This window comes from Macaca mulatta, chromosome 14, assembly GCF_049350105.2.
Source record: "Macaca mulatta isolate MMU2019108-1 chromosome 14, T2T-MMU8v2.0, whole genome shotgun sequence".
Classification (NCBI taxonomy): Eukaryota; Metazoa; Chordata; class Mammalia; order Primates; family Cercopithecidae; genus Macaca; species Macaca mulatta.
This window is the reverse complement of record NC_133419.1, coordinates 641,104-662,485: the sequence shown is the minus strand read 5'-3', so window position 1 is coordinate 662,485 and position 21,382 is coordinate 641,104. Positions and strand designations below refer to the sequence as shown.

Sequence of the window (21,382 nt, the reverse complement as noted above, 5' to 3'; positions counted from 1 at the left end):
CACCATGCCCGGCTAGGAGTGAAGTTCTTTTACGTTCTGTGATGTGGGCGAACCCGGACAGAATGCTGAGTGAAAGAAGCCTGTCTCAAAAGGCCTGTGCCTTGTGATTCCATTTTTGTGAAATATCCAGAAAATGTAAGTCAGACAGAAAGTAGATTGTTTGAGGCTGGGAATGGGGACAAATAGGTTTGAGATTTCATTTTGGGGTGATGGTTTCACAGTTCTAAGATGACTGAATTATAGGGGCAAGTGGGTGAACTTGGTGTTTGCAAACGACACTCACAAACGTTGTCACATCCCCAGAGCCCCGTTCTGCTGGGTCTCCTTGGAGATACTGGTGCTGTTAATCTTTGGGAGCCACAGGACCTTTGATGTCCTCTTAGGACTTAGCCTGTTGATGGGCTCAGAGGCAGAGGCCTGACCTACTGTGGGAAGCCTTGAAGGATAGGAGGGACTCCTCAGCAGTGGAGGTTGGTATGGGGAAGAGCCCTGCACTGGTTTTGATCAGGGCACTGGCAGCCCAGCTGCCTCCCTTGCCTGCTGCTCTGCCCCAGGGTTGTCCCCTCTGCACCCTGGATGGGCCAGGCGTGCCCAACCCAGGTTGGAACTGAGGAGAGGCGGCCAGATGCCTGGTGTAAGGTAGGGTAGCTTGTTTTAGGTTCAAGGTGAGAAGCTGCAGCTCCATCCTACGGCCCAGTGCTTTCCCTGCCTTTGGAGGGGTGGGGGCAAGTCCAGAAGCTGCTCCAGACCCTAGTAAATGGGGGCTCAACGGACCCTCTTTGCAGTGCCTGGTATCCCTGGAGCCAGGAAGGACCAACCTGCAATCTGCAAAAAGACATGGGGCACATGGGTCTAGACCTGGCAGAGGCTTTCAGGGAGGGGAGGAGGAAGGGGCTGCCCTAGAGTCGTGGGGAGGTCCCCTGCTGACCTCTGGGTGGGGCCCAGGGCAGTCCTTGGATCACTGGCAAGGCTGGACTTTCAGGTCCACAACTGGGAGGTTGGACAGGTGTGGGTCCAGGAGCCCCCTTGCCTTGTTCTCCCTGCAGCCTGACCAAGACTCTCTGTGGCAGTCACCCTGTAATGCTTCTGGGAACAGAGGGACCACCCCATAGACCACCAATCTCTGATCCCACCAAGCCCTTCATAGTGCAATCCATTGCATTCAAACTCCAGTTGACGAACTATTTGCAGGGCTGATCTGCTGCACTGGGTTTCAGGTTCGGGTTAGGATCCATAAAGGTGGCCGGGTGCAGTGGCTCATACCTGTAATCCCTGCACTTTAGGAGGCTGCAGCAGGAGGATCACATGAGCCCAGAAATTTGAGACCAGCCTAGGTAGTGTGGTGAGACCCCATCTCTACAAAAAATAGAAAATTAGCCATGCATGGTGGTGCACACCTGTAATCCCAGCTACAGGCAGGAGGATCACTTGAGCCTGGGAGGTGGGCTACAGTGAGCCAAGATTGCACCACTGCACTCCAGCCTGGGTAACAGAGTGAAAGCCCTGTATTGAAAAATGGGGACCGGGCATGGTGGCTCATGCCTGTAATCCCAGCACTTTGGGAGGCTGAGGCAGGCAGATCATGAGGTCAGGAGATCGAGACCACGGTGAAACCCCGTCTCTACTAAAAATACAAAAAATTAGCCGGGCGCGGTGGCGGGTGCCTGTGGTCTCAGCTACTCAGGAGGCTGAGGCAGGAGAATGGCGTGAACCTGGGAGGCGGAGCTTGCAGTGAGCCGAGATTGCACCACTGCACTCCAGCCTGGCCGACAGAGTGAGAGACTGTCTCAAAAAAAAAGAAAAATGGGGAGAGGCCGGGCGGAGTGGCTCATGCCTGTAATCCCAGTACTTTGGGAGGCCAGGGTGGGTGGATCACAAGGTCAGGAGTTCAAGACCGGCTTGGCCAAAATGGTGAAACCCAGTCTCTACTAAATATACAAAAATTAGCTAGGCATGTGGCAGGCACCTGTAATCCCAGCTACTCAGGAGGCTGAGGCAGGAGAATGGCGTGAACCCGGGAGGCGGAGCTTGCAGTGAGCTGAGATCCGGCCACTGCACTCCAGCCTGGGTGACAGAGTGAGACTCCGTCTCAAAAAAAAAAAAAAAAAGAAAAACGAAAACAGGGAGAAGCAGACGCAGTGGTCCCAGCACTTTGGGACCCCGAAGCAGGGCACATCACTTGAGATCAGGAGTTTGAGACCAGACTGGCCAACATGGCGAAACCCCGTTTCTACTAAAAATAAAAAAATTAGCCAGGTATTGTGGCGGGCACCTGTCATCCCAGCTACCCAGGAGGCTGAGGCAGGAGAATCTCAAACCCAGGAGGCGGAGGTTGCAGTGAGCCCAGATCACACCACTGTACTCCAGCCTGAGTGACAGACCAAGACTCCATCTCCAAAAAAAAAAAAAAAAGGCCGAGCGCGGTGGCTCATGCCTGTAATCCCAGCACTTTGGAAGGTCGAGGCAGTTGGATGACTTGAGGTCAAGAGTTCAAGACCAACCTGGCCAACATGGTGAAACCCTGTCTTGACAGGCATGGTGGCAGGTGCCTGTAATCCCAGCTGCTTGTGGGGGCTGAGGTAAGGAGAATCGCTTGAAACTGGGAGGCAGAGGTTGCAGGGAGATTGCACCACTTCCTGGGTGCATTCCAGCCTAGGTGACAGAATGAGATTATCTCAAAAAAAATGGGGGTGGCGACTTGAAGGCCAGTGGCTGGTGCATGTGCTGCCCCCACAAGGTGGCACCATGACCCCATGCAGGAACCTGGCATCCCATGCAAGGTCTCGGCCATAACAGGTCAGGAGGGGGGCAGGGGGCATGGGCAGTGCAGCCTTGACAGGGAATAGGAGGCCCAGGCCCTCAAAAGCAGAGGGAGGGTGTGGCTGGGACTGCTGCTCTGGGAGGCATCCACATGTGCCCACGCTTGGAGGCTTGAGACTGCTTTAGTGTCCATTTGTGGCCCACCTGGGACAGCACCTTGGGAGCCCCTGGCATCAGAAGCCTGCCCTTTGCCTAACTCCAGTGCACCCTACAGGCCTCAGGGCTCAGGAGGGGCCCCCCCCATCAAAGGCCTCCCAGCAACAACCCTGACTTGGGTTCCCAGGTGGTGGCCCAGGCAGTGGGTTGTGTCTGGAGTACCCTGACCCCGACCCCATCTCTGAAGTCCTAACCTGGGTCACAGCCCGTCACAGCTGGGGCAAGTGATGCTTAGGGGATGGAGACAGTGAATGAAACAGCACAGGAAAAGTGACTGCTTTAATGTATTAGGCAAAATTTTACATAAAATCAGAAATCTATGATCTGTCCCTGCTCCAATTTGTAAAAAACGCAAGATTCATGAGAAGCCATGTGCAGTCAGACCCCAGCTGGCCGACGGTGCAGATCTGGAGTCCACCCTCAGGATTGCACTACTTTCCGTTCTCTGCATTGAACATTTGTTCCTAGAAACAAACACAGCATGAGCTGTGTCTCCCAACCCTGCCTTCTGCACCCTGAAGCCCCATGTGGAAGGAGGGAGGCCCTTGTGGGGTCTGCACACTGTGTGGGCCACGGCCACAGGCTGGCCAACGCCACAGTCACCACACAGGCCAGAGAGGAGCCAGGACCCACCAAGCATCCCGGGAGCAGCCCTGGGTGCCATGCACCCTCCACCCTGGGATGGCCTCAGCAGGCCCCGCTTGCTGGGCAGCACGTGAATGAGACCTGGGGTCTCATGCAAGTTTTAACTCTGCCCAGCTTGAACCCCGACATCCAGGCCTGGGCTCTCATGGGGCTTGGCACATGTGGCCCCCCCCCCACAACACTCACTGTCAGCATCCGCTCCAGCTTCACTGCGTCAGCGGCAAACTTGCGGATCCCGTCAGAGAGCTTCTCCACAGCCATCTGGTCCTCGTTGTGCAACCAGCGGAAAGACTTCTCATCCAGGTGGATTTTTTCCAGGTCACTGGCTTGGGCTACGGGACAAGACCCAGCCTTCCATACCTGCCCCATGTCCCTGCCCACCTTGGCCCCTTGGGCTCAGGGCCTGAACCCGCTGCACCCAAGCATCTTCCACCAGGGCCAGGCCTCAGCCCCAGCAAGGCTCATGCTGGAAGTGGGGTTCAGCCCACAGAGCCTCGGCTGACGCCTTTAGTGAGACATGTTAGTAAAGCCAAGCCCTCTACTGAGGTCTACTTCACCCTAATGTCTCCCGAGATGTGCTTGCCCCACAGGGGGGAGGGATCACCCACAGGGCAGCGTGGCAGGGTGGTGTTGGCCTTGCCCAAGCAGCAGCCACAGCTGGGCAGTGGGGACTCACCCGCCTTGGCTGAGAGCACAGGCACCAGCTTGGCATTGTCCTGGAGCAGCTCTCCCAGGAGCTTGGGTGAGATGGTGAGGAAGTCACAGCCGGCCAGTGCTTTGATCTCGCCCGTGTTGCGGAAGGAGGCGCCCATGACAATGGTTTTGTAGCCAAACTTCTTATAGTAGTTGTAGATTTTAGTGACACTCTTTACCCCTGGAAAGAAACCAAGCTGTGACCAGAAAGGCTTCAGCAGAGGCACCACCCCACCTGCCCCCCCAGTGCCTGCTGGCTGCACTACCTTGAGCCGCCACCCCTGCCTGCCCGCGCAGACCTGTGCACCTCACTGCTTTTTGATGCGGCAGCTCCATCTCGGGCTCTTCCTGCCAGAGGTGCTGCTGAGGCTGCTCCCCTTACCCCATTACCTCAGAGGGACCCTCACCAGGGTCTTCCAGGGGCTCGTAGGATTTCTTGTCGGTGTTTGCCACATGCCAATCAAGGATGCGCCCAACAAATGGGGAGATGAGGGTCACACCTGCCTCGGCACAGGCCACAGCCTGGGCGAAGGAGAAGAGTAGCGTCATGTTGCAGTGGATGCCGTGCTGCTCCTCGAGCTCCCTGTGGGGCGGGGGCAGGTGAGTTCGGGGCAGGTGAGTGCAGGCCAGGTGCCCACCCAGAGCCAAGGCTGCCAAAGATGCTCACGGGCCTTAAACTGAATCGGCAGGAACAGGCTCATGCCATTGTTAAGAACAAATCTAACATTCAAAGAGGGTTCTAAATGGATAGTGGGTTATGGGTGACCAGAATTTTCTCCAACCCACATTACAAAACAGACAAAGGCAAGGGAGGCCCTCTGGGTGCCCGTGCTCTTGCGCCAGGCCAGCACCTCATTCCAGAACTCACCAGGGCTCAGCTCCCAGGCTAGAACCACTGGGTTGTCTCTGACCACATTCCAGTCCTCACCCTGTTCCACCCTAGCCATTCCTGGGGCCACCCCGCAGCAGGCCCATAGCACCCTGGTTTCTGCTGAGAGGAGCCCCTTGGCCACACTAGGCCCCTTGCCCAAGTCCCAGTGCACTTTGGACATCCTGGGGTTGATCCCCAAGGACAGGGCAGTGCCCATACTTTGCCATGTGGCTGGGGCATGGGATGAGACAGCCAAGACTCTGCTCAGGCACCTCCAGACACAAGTTCCCTCCCCAGGCGCCTCTGCCACATGGCCACACGGGGTTGTTCAAGGGGGACAGCAGATGGCACAGCTGAGTTGGGAAACAGCCTGCAGTTCCTCCAGCAGTCACCCAGAGACTCCACTCCTAGGCATATGCCCATGAGAAACAAAAACCTGTCCAGGACAAAACTTGCACATCTGTGTCCACAGCAGCAGATGTGTTCATAGATGTGTTCATAGCAGCAGATGTGTTCAAAGCAGCAGTATACATCACAGCCCGAGAAATGGAAACCGACCGCAGCACTATACATCACAGCTCAAGAGGTGGAAACCGACCAGGTGTCCATCAACAGATGAGTAACTGGCCTATCCACAAAATGGAGTATTTTTCAACATATAGAAACAAATGGGCCGGGTGTGGTGGCTCACACCTGTCATCCCAACACTTTGGGAGGCCGAGGTGGTGGATCACCTGAGGTCGGGAGTTCGAGACCAGCCTAACATGGAGAAACCCCATCTCTACTAAAAATACAAAATTAGCTGGGTGTGGTGGCGCCTGCCTGTAATCCCAGCTACTCGGGAGACTGAGGCAGGAGAATCACTTGAACCTAAGAGGTGGAGGTTGCAGTGAGCTGAGATAGCACCACTGCACTCCAGCCTGGACGAGAGCGAAACTCCATCTCAAAAAAAAAACCAAAAAAACCACAAATGAGGCCAGGCACAATGGCTCATGCCTGTAATCCCAGCACTTTGGGAGGCCAAGATGGGTAGAGATGTCTTGAGCCCAGGGATTCGAGACCAGCCTGGGGAACATGGTGAAATTACCCAGGAGTGGTGTGCGTGTTGTCGTCCCAGCCACTTGGGGGACTGAGATGGAAAGATCACTTGAGCCTGGAGTCAAGGCTGTAGCGAGCTGAGTTCGTGCCACTGCACTCCAGCCGTGGTGAAAAAGTGAGATGCTATCTCAGAGCCGGTCAGTGATGGCACGTGGTAGAACATGTAAACACACAGATGTGGAAACAAAACACTTCTTTCTGATGTGAATTATTTGAGTGTAGCATTGGCTGCTCCTGGGTGAGAACATCATACAGGAGTTTTACTTTGTTTTACACATTTTCTGTCTCTTCCACTCTGAACATACATAAGTTTGGTTTGGTTTTTCTGAGACAGGGTCTCACTCTGTCACCCAGGCTGGAGTGCGGTGGTGTGATCACAGCTACTGGAACCTCAACCTCTTGCTCAGGCGATCCTCCCGCCTCAGCCTCCTAAGTAGCTGGAATCACAGGTGTGTGCCATCACGCCTGGCTAATTTTTTTTTTTCAGATGGAGTCTCACTCTGTCACCCATGCTAGAGTGCAGTGGCGCAAACTCGGCTCACTGCAAGATCTGCCTCCCGGGTTCACGCCATTCACATGTCTCAGTCTCCCGAGTAGCTGGGACTACAGGTGCTTGCCACCACGCCCGGCTAATTTTTATATTTTCAACAGAGACAGGGTTTCACCGTGTTAGCCAGGATGGTCTCCATCTCCTGACTTCGTGATCTGCCTGCCTTGGCCTCCCAAAGTGCTAGGATTACAGGCGTGAGCCACCGCGCCTGGCCTAAAATTTTTTTTTTTTTTTTTTTTTTTTTTTTTTTGAGACGGAGTCTCGCTCTGTCGCCCAGGCTGGAGTGCAGTGGCGCGATCTCGGCTCACTGCAAGCTCCGCCTCCTGGGTTCACGCCATTCTCCTGCCTCAGCCTCCCGAGTAGCTGGGACTTCAGGCGCCCACAACCGCGCCCGGCTAATTTTTTGTATTTTTAGTAGAGATGGGGTTTCACCGTGGTCTCGATCTCCTGACCTTGTGATCCGCCCGCCTCGGCCTCCCAAAGTGCTGGGATTACAGGCGTGAGCCACCGCGCCCGGCCAAAAATTTTTTTATATTTTTGTAGAGACAAGGTTTCACTTCGTTGCCCAGGCTGGTCTGGAACTCCTGGGCTCAAGTGATCCTCCCATCTCAGCCTCCCAAATTGCTGGGATTATAGGCACTAGCCATCTTGCCCAGGCAGCATGTATTTTATACAACAATAGTTTACTTTTTAAAAATCATGTAAATACAGGCTTGTGTTGATCAGGACAGAGGAATGAAAGAATCTGCAGGTGTTAACTAGTGGCTTTTCTTCTCTGCTGGGTGGGTGGATGGTACTTCCTGGGAAATCCCTCATTTCTGATCACCAGCAAGTGAGGGAGCTGGCTCTGGAGCAGAGCGCAGATCTAGGTTGACATCAGCTGGTCAAGTCCAAGCTGTGGGCTGTGCTCCCCAGTCTGGCATTCCCCAGGGCTGAGAGAGTCAAACTTGCCTGATGCCATGTAGACCTTGCCCCAACAACAGGGGAAAAATCTCTGAAAGCTCCTTCCTTGTGGGGTCCACTTACTTTCCAGCCTGAATTCCTTCCCAGGTTGATGACAGCTTTATAAGAATTCGGTCCTTGCTGATCCCAGCTTCCTTATAGAGCTCGATGAGCCGCCTGGCTCTGGCCACCATCGCATCTTTATCAAAGGAGAGCCTGTAGGAGCAAGAAGAACCCATCCCCTCAAATCATGCAGGCTGCCCAACAAGCAGAGCAAGGTGGAGGCCGGGTGTCAGCCCAAGTCAGTTTTGAGCTGCACCACCGTAAGCACCAACCACTGCCCTCAACCTTCCCCTCACTTGAGGTTTGCAGAATGGCTGTGACAGCAACTCACACCCAGTCTCACAAAGGTCCTCAGTGGGATCCATAGGCTATAATTTGTATTAAAAAACACTAGGCCGGGCGCGGTGGCTCACGTCTATAATCCCAACACTTTGGGAGGCTGAGGGGGGAAGATCATGAGGTCCAGAGATCAAGATCTTCCTGGCCAACATGGTGAAACCCTGTCCCTACCAAAAATACAAAAAAATTAGCCGGGTGTGGTGGTGCGCATCTGTAGTCCCAGCTACTCGGGAGGCTGAGGCAGGAGAATCGCTTGAGCCTGGGAGGCGAAGGTTGCAGTGAGCTGAGATCGCGCCACTGCACTCCAGCCTGGCGACAGGGCGAGACTCTGTCTCAAAAAACAAACAAATAAAACAAATCAAAACAAAAAACACTAGTGGCCGGGCACAGTGGCTCATGCCTGTAATCCCAGCACTTTGGGAGGCCAACATGGGTGGATCATGAGGTCAGGAGTTCAAGACCAGCCTGGCCAAGATGATGAAACCCCGTCTCTACTAAAAATACAAAAAATTATCTGGGCGTGGTGGCGAGTGCCTGTAATCTCAGCTACTTGCCAGGCTGAGGCAGAGAAATGCTTGAACCCAGGAGGCAGAGGTTGCAGTGAGCTGAGATTGCACCACTGTATTCCAGCCTGGGTGACAGTGCGAGACTCCATCTCAAAAATAAATAAATAGGCCGGGCGCGGTGGCTCAAGCCTGTAATCCCAGCACTTTGGGAGGCCGAGACGGGCGGATCACGAGGTCAGGAGATTGAGACCATCCTGGCTAACACGGTGAAACCCCGTCTCTACTAAAAAATACAAAAAACTAGCCGGGCGAGGTGGCAGGCGCCTGTAGTCCCAGCTACTCGGGAGGCTGAGGCAGGAGAATGGTCTAAACCCGGGAGGCAGAGCTTGCAGTGAGCTGAGATCCGGCCACTGCACCCCAGCCTGGGCAACAGAGCAAGACTCTGTCTCAAAAAAAAAAAATAAAATAAAAAATTAAAAAAAAAAAAATAAATAAATAAAAATAAAAATAAAAAACACTAGAGATCAGTTGCTAAACAAGGAGCTCTTGGTCGTCAGTACCAACTGTGGGAAAGCTCAGAATAAACCTCTTGGGCCCCTGGGATGGAGACTATGGGTGCAGCAGCCCCTTGACCTCACGTTGACATCCACGTGTGCAACTGTGGACACCTGACCAGCCTGTCCAGCGCAGGAGCAAGCATCCTTACCTTGCATCTACTTCTGTGGATACTCGGCCTGGAATCTTCTTTAGTATTTCTGCTCCAAACAACACAAAAAGTTTATCAATAGCATTTTTAATCTGGTCCTGTTGTGACCTGAAATTCAAAGGGAAAAAAGCAGGTTAGAAGCTTCTAAGGTTCAAGTGCACAAGAGTCTACAAAATGCATTCTGTTATTTCTTTGCCAAATTTCCTTCCATCTTTTTTTTATCTTAAAACATTTTTTTATTGTAGCCAAATAATACATATAATGTAAAATTTCCCATCTTATCCTTTTTTTTTTTTTTTTTTTCCCCCAAGACAGGGTCTCACTCAATCGCTTAGGCTAGAGTGCAGTACTGTGATTACACCTCACTACAGCCTTGACCTCCTGGGCTCAAGTGATCCGCCCGCCTCAGCCTCCCAAGTAGCTGGGACTACAGGTGCACATCTCCATGCCTGGCTAATTTTTAAATTTTTTTGGAGAGATAAGAGTTTTGCCCTGTTGCCTAGACTGTTCTCGAACTCTTAGGCTGAAGGGATCCTCTCATCTTGGCCTACCAAAGCACTGGGGTTACAGGCGTGCACCACTGCCCCCAACCTGCCATTTTTCAGTATATTCAGCACGTTCACAATTCTGTACGACCGTCACCATCTATCTCCAGAGCTCTTTTCATCATCCCAAACTGCATCCCTCTATCTTTTGGCACTTGCAAAATATTATATTTTCCATCTCTTCAGTCACTGGACAGACACTAGGTGAAGTCCATGATGCTGTTCCAAAATCTGAGTGGCCTCGTTAGCCCACTACACACAGGAAGCCCTTCAGCTAGACGCTCGGGGGTCAGAATTCTTGGGCCAGACCGGGTGCGATGGCTCACACCTGTAATCACAGCACGTTGGCAGGCCAAGGTGGGCAGACTGCTCAAACTCAGGAGTTCGAAACCAGCCAGAGCAACATGGCGAAACCCTGCCTCTACAAACAAATACGAAGATTAGCCAGGTGTGGTAGCGTGCACCTGCATGTAGTCCCAGCTACTTGGGAGGATGAGGTGGGAGGATGGCTTGAGCCCAGGACATCAAGGCTGCAGTGAGCTGAGATTATGAGACTGCTCTCCAGCCTAGGTGACAGAGTCAAACGTTATCTCAAAAAAAAAAAAAAAATTCTTGGGCCATCTGGACATGGGGGCAGGGCTCATCTGTTGATCACCCAGCTAAGCAAAGGCACCAGTGTTATCCAATAACAAGAGCACCAAGGCCTCGCGGATGCCACAGGGGCGCAACACCACGAGAGGAGGAAAGGGGAGCTAAGAGGAGAGAGGAGAGGGTCAGACTCAGCGTCCAGAGTGGCTTTCACACATGGTCAGGGGAGTCACTCACCAGCCACCTGGACCTATGCAAGACCAGTACCAGAAAGGGACCTGCTCCTGTGTGGTGCCCACATTGTCTGCTCGGCACCATCTTCAAGCTTTGAATTATTACCCTGAAGAGAATCTAAAATGGCATCTAAAATATGCAAAGCCATGGGCATGAAGAGTGCTCTACAGTTGCTTGGTTGGGTAAGGGGGTGGGACCTACTGCAAACTGGTGCCAGAGAACATTCTGGGAGTTATAAAAGCTATTAAAAAATTAAAAAGCCAGGCACGGTGGCTCATGTCTATAATCTGAGCACTGCGGGAAGCCAAGGCAGGCGGATCACTTGAGGTCAGAAGTTCGAGACTGGCCTGGCCAACATGGTGAAACCCTGTCTCCACTAAAATACAAAAATTATAGCTGGGTATGGTGGCTCATGTCTGTAATCCCAACTACTTGGCAGGCTGAGGCAGGAGAATCACTTGAATCCAGAAGGTGGAGGTTGCAGTGAGCCAAGATCATGTCAGTGCACTCCAGCCTGGACAACAAAAGCAAAACTCTGTCTCAAAAAAAAAAAAAAAAAAAAAAAAAAGCCAGGAGTGGTGGCGCACACCTATAATCCCAGCTAATTGGGAAGCTGAGGCAGGAGAATCACTTGCACCAGGGAGGCAGAAGTTCTAGTGAGCCAAGATCGCTCCACTATACTCCAGCCTGGGTGGACAGAGCGAGACTCTGTCTGAAAAATAAAAAATAAAATAAAATGACAGCCAGAAGATAAGTATTACCAGAGCTGGGGAGACTGACTGCAGAAGGGGAGGAGGGCCTCTGGGGGTCTGCGAGTGCCCTGCATCCGGACTGGGGTGGTGTTCACAGGGTGTGCACACATTGGCAAGACTCCAGGCTGCTCACTTACCACGGGTGCAGGTCACTCCATGCAGGTTACACTTTGATAAACAAAAACAGGCAGAAAGAAAGGGTTTTTTCTTCCCTTGAGTTCATGGTGTTTGAGAGCTAAAATTCAGTTAGGGAGGGAAACAAGGCCAACTAGACTAGCGTGAGGGCCTAGCTGGGACCCTCCCGAGTCCAGGCACTCACCCGCCCAGCTTCCGGCCATAGGTGATCGCCTCCTCCACCAGCTCCTGGTAAGCGGGCATCTGCGCTGCAGCCAGGATCAGGGACGGGTTGGTGGTAGCATCCTGGGGCTTGTACTCGTCGATGGCTAGGGAAATAGTTTTCAAAAGCCAAAGTAAGTGAAGCGCTTGCCTCCAACTGGAAACACGTGAAGGAACCCTCTAAGTCCCCAGGATGTTAGGGGAGTCCAGAGCATTTCCCAAAGTGGGGTCCAGCCACACTTCTCTCACATTCCTGGTCACCGAAGGTTCATCAAGATGCGGCTGTTTGCACAATGATGAAACAACAAGCACTAAGTGCCCAGAGATCAACTATGCCCCTGCAAGAGCTGACTTGTAACAGCATGGGAGTGAGAGGTGAGACAACTGGGAGAACGCTGGCCGTAGGAAAATATGCTTCCTGCTGCTGTACCACCACAAGGAGGCGCACGGCCTAGAGTCAGTGACCCACCTGTGAACGCGGATCTTCTGGGCTGGGTCATCATCACCATGCCCAGCTAGAACAGAGTCAAAAAGTCAGGGGAAAAGCACTCAGGGTACATAGCATTGCTCCAAAAATAATTATCTGCAAGCCTAGCTGCTGAAGCGGCCTCTAACCTGAAATCAGTTTATCTAATAGTTGCTGAACCGCACTGCTGCAACTTTAAGACTAATTTTACCCACTGCCATCACTCACCAATCATTCTTTTTAGGTTTCATAAAAAGACTAAATTGGCCAGGTGTGGTAGTGCATGCCTGTAGTCTCAGCTACTCAAGAGGCTGAAGCAGGAGGATCGCTTGAGCCCAGGAGGTTGAGACTACAGTGAGCCGTGATTATGCCACTACACTCCCACCTGGGCCAGAGAGCAAGACCCCATCTCTTAAGAAAATAAATTCAGGGCCGGGCGCGGTGGCTCAAGCCTGTAATCCCAGCACTTTGGGAGGCCGAGGCGGGTGGATCACGAGGTCAGGAGATCGAGACTATCCTGGCTAACATGGTGAAACCCCGTCTCTACTAAAAAATACAAAAAACTAGCTGGGCGTGGTGGCGGGCGCCTGTAGTCTCAGCTACTTGGGAGGCTGAGGCGGGAGAATGGCGTGAACCCGGGAGGCAGAGCTTGCAGTGAGCCGAGATCACGCCACTGCACTCCAGCCTGGGAGACACAGCGAGACTCCGTCTCAAAAAAAAAAAAAAAAAAAAAAAAGAAAATAAATTCAGGCCGGGTGCAGTGGCTTACACCTGTAATCCCCACATTTTGGGAGGCCAAGGCTGGTGGATTGCCTGAGGTCAGGAGTTCGAGACCAGCCTGGCCAACATGATGAAACCCCGTCTCTACTAAAAATACAAAAATGAGATGGGCATGGTGGCACATGCCTGTAATCCCAGCTACTCAGGAGGCTGAGGCAAGAGAATCGCTTGAACCCAGGAGGTGGAGGTTGCAATGAGCTGAGATCACACCACTGCACTCCAGCCTGGGTGACAGAGACTCTGTTTCATAAATAAACAAACAAACAAATAAATAAATATCGCATTCAGTAGCTTCTGCCGGTAACTTGACAAAACCTGATCTAAGAATCCTTTTAGTTGGAGTGGGCAACTTTGACAACATCTCAAGTTTTTGTTCAAATTGTACTGGTGATCAAAGTTGACATTCTGTGCTTTAATAAACCCAGTCATAAAATGCTATTTAGTGGCTGGGCACAGTGGCTCACACCTGTAATCCCAGAACTTTGGGAGGCTGACGGGGGTGGATCACTTGAGGTGAGGAGTTCGAGACCAGCCTGAGATTGTGCCACTGCACTCCAGCCTGGGCAATGGAGTAAGACACTGTTGCAAGGACAAAAAAAAAAGTTGTTTTCTTCAGAGTAACCAACTAAACAGTTCAAAAAGTCCAAACTTGTAGCCACTGAGTAGCTTTTTTTCTTTTTGACAGAGTCTCACTCCGTCATTCAGGCTGGAGTGCAGTGGAACGATCTCGCCTCACTGCAACCTCCTCCTCCAGGGTTCAAGTGATTCTCCTACCTCAGCATCCTGAGTAGCTGGCACACACCCTGACACCTGGCTAATTTTTGTATTTGTATTTTTTTATGTTTTATTTTTTTCTGAGATGGAGTCTTGCACCGTTGTCCAAGCTGGAGTGCAGTGGCGCAATCTCAGCTCACTGCAACCTCCGACAGCCAGGTTCAAGCAATTCTCCTGCCTCAGCCCCCTGAGTAGCTGGGATTACAGGCACGAGTCACCATACCAGGCTAATTTTTTTTTTTTTTTTGTATTTTTAGTAGACAGGGTTTTGCCATGTTGGTCAGGCTGGTCTCGAACTCCTGACCTCAGGTGATCCACCCGACTTGGCCTCCCAAATTGCTGGGATTACAGGCGTGAGTCACACTGCGCCCAGCCTCTGAAGAAACAAACTGAACTGTGTTACTCTGCTCTCATATCAGAATAATCAACACAGAGGACTTCTGTGACCAAATGTGTGGGGATTTCTCCCCATACACCAAACAAGCAATTAATTCTTCAGTGGATACCAGCCGGGTGTCCTCCAATTCAACTCCAACCCTGTCTACCTGGAGACAGCCTCAGATCCCACAGGTTGAGGGCTTAGTCCCATCCAACCATTCTCCACTTCCCACCGGCCACAAGTCTGGGCTCCAGAACTTCTGATCCACTGGCCTCAAGTTGGAGGTGCCAACTTGAATTAACCTTCGTGTTCAGTTAATTTCTGGAGCAGATCACAGAAGTAAGGGAAACACTTAACACGTACTGGCTTATTATACAAATGACACAGAGGAAGAGATGCATAGGGCAAGGCATGTGAGAAGGGGCACGTCGCCTCCATGCCCACCCTGGGTGCACCACCCTTCAGGAGGCTCCATGTGTTCAGGTATCTGGAAGCTCCCTGAACCCTGTCCTCTTGGGCCTTTTATGGAGACTCCACTGGAGAGAGATGACTGAAATATGGGCAGCCCTGTTGAATTATTATCATCTAATGAGCAAGGAAACCCAGCAACACCTCTCTGTTCACATTCTTACTGTCCTCTGTGCAACATTCCTTCCTCCAGGGTATGTGGTGGGACCCCTTCTGAAATGAGGGTCTTAGGACCCACAATTAGAAAAGCAAGTAGAGGGCCAGGCGCAGTGGCTCACGCCTGTAATCCCAGCACTTTAGGGGGCTGAGGCGGGCAGATCACGAGGTCAGGAGATCAAGACCATCCTGGCTAACACCGTGAAACCCCGTCTCTACTAAAAATACAAAAAACTAGCTGGGCGTGGTGGCGGGCGCCTGTAGTCCCAGCTACTTGAGAGGCTGAAGCAGAAGAATGGCGTGAACCTGGGAGGTGGAGCTTGCAGTGAGCCGAGATCACGCCACTGACTCAAGCCTGGGTGAGAGAGCGAGACTCCACCTCAAAAAAAAAAAAAAAAAAAGAAAAGCAAGTAGAGAATTTCTTTACGGACAGCTCCAAAACAGAAAGAAAGGCAGGAAAGATTCCTCCCTTGGAGAGAGAAAGGAGCAAGTGAGAGAGGAGAAGGTCAGCGACGGAAATTCTGTTTTCCGAGGCCTGCTCCTGAGGCCTAGAGTGCCCCAACATTGTAACAGGACTATAGGAGTTATGAGACAGGAACTGTCCACACACGCATGCATGCATGCACACATAACAATTACCTTCAAATGAGGTTCATGGTTTATTATTATTATTGTTATTTTGAAATGGAGACTCGCTCTGTCACTCAGGCTAGAGTGCAGCGGCGCAATCCCGGCTTACTGCAACCTCCATCTTCTGGGTTCAAACAGTTCTCTCACCTCAGCCTCTCAAGTAGCTGGGATTACAGGCACTTGCCACCATACCTGGCTAATTTTTGTATTTTTAGTAGAGATAGGGTTTCACCATGTTGGCCAGGCTGGTCTCGATCTCTTGACCTCAGGTGATCCACCCGCCTCAGCCTCCCAAAGTGCTGGGATTACAGGCATGAGCCACTGAGGCTAGCCCCAACTTTCTCTCGTTCTTTGGACAGATCGAAGACCACCCAGTCTGCTTGAATTGCAATTATTTCTTCCCAAATAAAATGTTAAATTTAGAGATTTGTCACTACATTTTGACTTCAACACAGATACCACATGGTTATCTTCAACAAGGACTGTTAGCTGGGAGTGGTGGCACACACCTGTAGTCCCAGCTACTTGGGAGGCTGAGGTGGGGGAAATCACCTCAGCCCAGGAGGTCAAGGCTTCAGTGAGCCGTGTTGCACCACGTGACTGCACCACTGTACAGCCTGGGTGACAAAGCAAGACCCTGTCTCAAAAAAAAAAACAAAACAAAAAAAACCAAAAACAAAAACCCAAGGATTATTTTCTTTATTCTTAAAACTACTGTTTCTTGGCCGGGCGCGGTGGCTCAAGCCTGTAATCCCAGCACTTTGGGAGGCCGAGACGGGCGGATCACGAGGTCAGGAGATCGAGACCATCCTGGCTAACACGGTGAAACCCCGTGTCTACTAAAAAAATACGAAAAACTAGCCGGGCGAGGTGGCAGGCGCCTGTAGTCCCAGCTACTCCGGAGGCTGAGGCAGGAGAATGGCATAAACCTGGGAGGCGGAGCTTGCAGTGAGCTGAGATCCGGCCACTGCACTCCAGCCTGGGCTACAGAGTGAGACTCCGTCTCAAAAAAAAAAAAAAAAAAAAACTGTTTCTTTTAACACATTAGTTCTTTCTCACGTAACCAAGCTAGGAATTCAAAGAAGCCAACGAGGCTTAACCTGGGGTCTTGTTGATCAGGCTGTCCAAATGTAAAGTGGAGGTAAAGAGTTATGGCCACTGACACCCATAGAACGGCCCATCGTTCCAGCAGATTAGCCAGTTCAGTAACTTTATTTGGAAAATAAGTACCTTTTTTTTTTTGAGACAGGGTCTCGCTTTGTCTCCTAAGCTGGAGTGCAGTGGTGCAGTCACAGCTCGCTGCTGCCTCAACCTCCTCGGCTTAAGTGATCCTCCCAACTCAGCCTCCCAAGTAGCTGGGACTACAGGTGTGCGCCAATATGCCTGGCTATTTTTTTTTTGTAGGGATGGGGTTTTACCATTTTGCCAAGGCTGGAATAAGTACTTTCAAAGGGTCTTTCAATGACAAAACTATAGAGGTAGAGAACAGGTTAGAGGCTGCCAAGGAACAGGGAATGAGGTGTCTCTCAGGAACACGGGGATCTCAGTGCCTATGGGACAGCTATGTCCTGTCACAGCAGTCACAGGAATTTACACACCTTATGAAACTGTCACATAGCCTCCTTTCCCCAGTACAGGGGGAAACTGGGGAGCCCTGAGCCAGGCCTGCAGTCTATAACAGCATCAGCATCACAGCAGTGCCCACTTCCCGGTGTGGATACCATGCCGTGGTTACATGAGATGTCACCACGAGCGACAGTGGTTGAAGGGTTCATAGGACTGTATGGGCTGATTTTGCAACTTCTGTGCATCTATACCCATTTCAACATGACAAGTTAAGAAAAAGCCTGTCTTGGCACAGTGTTGACACAGGTCTGCCAGAATGCCCTGAATGAAGCACTGAAAACAGCCCATTTCATCCTGTAAAATCACCCCTTGATAAAGTCAGCTTTTAGCAAATGGCTTTTACAAAATTAAAACAAAACCAAGGTCCACTGGGGCAAAAATGGGTTTCAGGGTCCAGGGTCCCTTAAACCGAATGCAAACTGGGGAGGGTCACACTGTGGGAAGAAAAATGGGGAGGGTCACACTGTGGGAAGAAAAATGGGGAGGGTCACACTGTGGGAAGAAAAATGGGGGGTCACACTGTGGGAAGAAAACCGGGGAGGGTCACACTGTGGGAAGAAAACCGGGGAGGGTCAGATTGTGGGAAGAAAACTGGGGAGGGTCACACTGTGGGAAGAAAACTGGGGAGGATCACACAGTGGGAAGAAAAATGGGGAGGGTCACACTGTGGGAAGAAAACTGGGGAGGGTCACACTGTGGGAAGAAAACTGAGGAGGGTCACACTGTGGGAAGAGCATTCACAGCTTTGATTCTATTTTCAGTGGCCTGTGCCTCCCTCCCACAAGGAGTGAAGAACCTTCACTTCACAAAATACAGATCACAAACCCAACAGATTATTTTACAACTACATAACATTGATGAACATATACTATCAATGAATGTATTTTTTTGTTAATATTCATTAAAAAAATATGTCAGGACTTGGGTTTAGAAGATTTTTTTTTTTTTTTGAGATGGAGTCTCCCTCTGTCGCCCAGGTTGGAGTGCAGTGGTGCTCACTACAACCTCCGCCTTCTGAGTTCAGCGATTCTCCTGCCTCACCCTCCCAAGTAGCTGGGATTACAGGCATGCAACACCGCGCCCAGCTAATTTTTGTATTTTTAGTAGAGACGGGGTTTCACCATGTTGGTCAGGCTGGTCTCGAACTCCTGACCTCGTGATCCACCTGCCTCGGCCTCCCAAAGTACTGGGATTACAGGCGTGAGCCACTTCGCCCGGCCAGAAGATTTCTTTCTTTTTTTTTTTTTTTTTTTTGAGACGGAGTCTCGCTCTGTAGCCCAGGCTGGAGTGCAGTGGCCGGATCTCAGCTCACTGCAAGCTCCGCCTCCCGGGTTCACGCCATTCTCCGGCCTCAGCCTTCCGAGTAGCTGGGACTACAGGCGCCCGCCACCTCGCCCGGCTAGTTTTTTGTATTTTTTAGTAGAGACGGGGTTTCACCGTGTTAGCCAGGATGGTCTCGATCTCCTGACCTCGTGATCCGCCCGTCTCGGCCTCCCAAAGTGCTGGGATTACAGGCGTGAGCCACTGCGCCCGGCCAGAAGATTTCTTTAAAAAAACAATACAAGGCTGGGCACGGTGGCTCACGCCTGTAATTCCAGCACTTTGGGAGGCCGAGGCGGGCGGATCACGAGATCAGGAGATCGAGACCATCCTGGCTAACACAGTGAAACCCCGTCTCTACTAAAAATACAAAAAAATTAGCCGGGCGTGGTGGCGGCGCCTGTAGTCCCAGCTACTCGGGAGGCTGAGGCAGGAGAATGGCGTGAACCCGGCAGGCGGAGCTTGCACCGAGTCGAGATCGCGCCACTGCACTCCAGCCAGGGCGACAGAGCGAGACTCCGTCTCAAAAACAAACAAACAAACAAAAAAACAAAACAAAACCACGAACCCAGGACTCCCCAGGCCTGCTATGGGTATGGGTTTAGGAAAATTCATCTTTATTGGCCCTGCACTGCCGCACCAGCTCTGCCCTAACTGGTGAGGGCCAGCAAGGAACAATACAGATGAGGGCTCTGTCCACCAGGCAAACTGCAAATTATTCTCAGTGCTAAGAAGGGAAAAAACTGGCCGGTCGCGGTAATCCCAGCACTTTGGGAGGCCGAGGCAGGCAGATCACGAGGTCAGGAGATCGAGACCACGGTGAAACCCCGTCTCTACTAAAAATACAAAAAATTAGCCGGGTGCAGGGGTGGGCGCCTGTAGTCCCAGCTACTCGGGAGGCTGAGGCAGGAGAATGGCGTGAACCCGGGAGGCAGAGCTTGCAGTGAGCCGAGATCGCACCACTGCACTCTGGCCTGGGCCACAGAGGAGACTCCGTCTCAAAAAAAAAAAAAAAAAAGAGAGAAAAAAGGCCGGGCGCGGTGGCTCAAGCCTGTAATCCCAGCACTTTGGGAGGCCGAGGCGGGCGGATCACAAGGTCAGGAGATCGAGACCACGGTGAAACCCCGTCTCTACTAAAAAAATACAAAAAATTAGCCGGGCGCGGTGGCGGGCGCCTGTAGTCCCAGCTACTCAGGAGGCTGAGGCAGGAGAATGGCGGGAACCCGGGAGGCGGAGCTTGCAGTGAGCCGAGATCGCGCCACTGCACTCCAGCCTGGGCAACAGCGTGAGACTCCGTCTCAAAAAAAAAAAAAAAAAAAAAAAAAAAAAAGAGAGAAAAAAAGAAAGGAATAAACTGAGCAGCAGAAAAATGTGTAGCCCCTTTTCTGGAGCTTTCTTTCTTATAAAGAGAAAGGTCTGGACTACAACAGGGGGCTGTGTGTGTGAGGGACTCACAGCTCTAGCTTTGGATCTCCCAAAGAGGGGTCTGGAGCAGACTGTGGCACCCCAAGCCAGTCGCTGAATCCCCATCTTTGATGGTTAAGCAGCCAAATATGCCAGTTCACTCTCTAGGCTCTGCTAGATAAACAATGCCCTTACTCAGTTACCGAAGAGGAATTAAAGCCTGTTTCTCAAGTCACCATGAGAAAGCAGAAAAGAGAGGAAGTCACTTCCGTATTAGGTACTCACAGCATTCATCCATGAAGCGTTTCATGATTTTCTTAAAAAATATTACTTGTTCTCAACAAAACATACACACAAGGCTCGTCTACTCTGCACTGCAGAGGACAGAACAGCTAAGTATTAATAAAATAAGCCTTCTTATTCTCTCCAATGTAAACAATTCAAGCCCAGGAAAATCAGTATTTAACAGTGGAACAACCCTGTGCTGTCATGGGCACCGGCTTTTACCCACCCGGTGCGCCTGGCGGTGGCTGTCCCCCAGGGCACCTGCCGCCCACAGGGTTGTCCCACTGGGCACCGCAGAGCTCAAGGGCGGTGGCGGCACTGGCAGCTTCTGGTCAGAGCTAGCTGATGTCCCCGCTCTACAGACAATATCAGCCCAACAAAATTGCATCTGGCTGACCACAAACTGGCCACGTGGAAGTCAGCTCGAAGCTCTACCCCGAATCTCTCCTGAACTCAAAGGCACTGAAAGCTGCCTCGACCCATGAGGGTGCAGAGGGGCTCCCGTGGGCTGCCCGCAGCCAGTCCCGGGGGCGGGGTCTGAGGGCGCAGCCGACCCCACCCTGGGAGGAGGGCGAGGGCGAGGCTGGGATACCGGTTTCTTGCCCCACGGCTCGCAAGGACCCGTCGGTCCCGCCCGCACCCGAGCCCCTCACGGCTGACCTCAGCTCCTCACTGCTGCCCCCGGCCCCGCTCCCCTCACGGCCGCCCCTGGCCCAAGCAACCGGCACCTGCGCTCATTCCCCCCGGAACCGAGCCGCCTGGGGCACCGCCACCCGGTCCGCGTCCCGGAACTGGGTACCCGGGGAAATCGGGGCGCCGGGGCCTCCGAAGGGCGCTTGCGCCGCGTGCCCGGGCTCCGCGCCGTCCTCACCGTGGAAGTCGCCCGTGTCGGCCACCACGGTGGTGAACTGCTTGAGCTGGTCCAGCGCGGACTCCATCCTCTGACGCTTCACGGGTGAGCTCGACATAGCAAGGCCGAGGGGGCTGCAGCTGCGGCGGCGACGCGACGGGCGCGCGGGCGGCCCACAATGCCCCGCGGGCGCCGGCCAATCGGAGAGCGGCGCGAGAGGGCGAGGCCAGCGGGTCTCTACGCGCCTGGACGAAGCCCCGCCCCCGAGGACGACGCTCCAGCCCCAAGGCCCGGTCGCGCACTTCAGGGCAGAGAACGCCGCGCGGGTCCTACGGGCGGGGTTTTCCCGGGTCCGCAGCAGCTGCCGCGGACGGACCTGGGAAAACACCGGCACGACACG

The 21,382-nt window shown here is 52.4% G+C and overlaps 1 protein-coding gene across 1 annotated transcript; it reads right to left on the bottom strand.

The window, feature by feature from the left end:
• Window positions 1-3,240: 3,240 nt before the first annotated feature.
• Window positions 3,241-21,109, bottom strand: TALDO1 (transaldolase 1). The gene is made up of 8 exons (XM_015113258.3): window positions 21,004-21,109; window positions 11,828-11,951; window positions 9,390-9,497; window positions 7,860-7,991; window positions 4,722-4,897; window positions 4,298-4,495; window positions 3,808-3,953; window positions 3,241-3,440 (listed from the first exon to the last, which is right to left on the bottom strand). Exons 1-8 carry the CDS (start codon window positions 21,098-21,100, stop codon window positions 3,408-3,410), a joined length of 1,014 nt encoding a protein of 337 aa, XP_014968744.2. The 5' UTR covers window positions 21,101-21,109; the 3' UTR covers window positions 3,241-3,407.
• Window positions 21,110-21,382: the final 273 nt, after the last annotated feature.

Bases quoted from the DNA above. Each gene is read 5' to 3' on its own strand.
- TALDO1 (XM_015113258.3), bottom strand. From the start codon at position 21,100: ATGTCGAGCTCACCCGTGAAGCGTCAGAGGATGGAGTCCGCGCTGGAC. The intron at 4,898-7,859 runs GTAAGTGGACCC...CCCGCCCCACAG, and splicing joins GAAGGAATTCAGGCTGGAAA to GGAGCTCGAGGAGCAGCACG. The intron at 3,441-3,807 runs GTGAGTGTTGTG...GTTTGTTTCTAG, and splicing joins AGCTGGAGCGGATGCTGACA to GAACAAATGTTCAATGCAGA.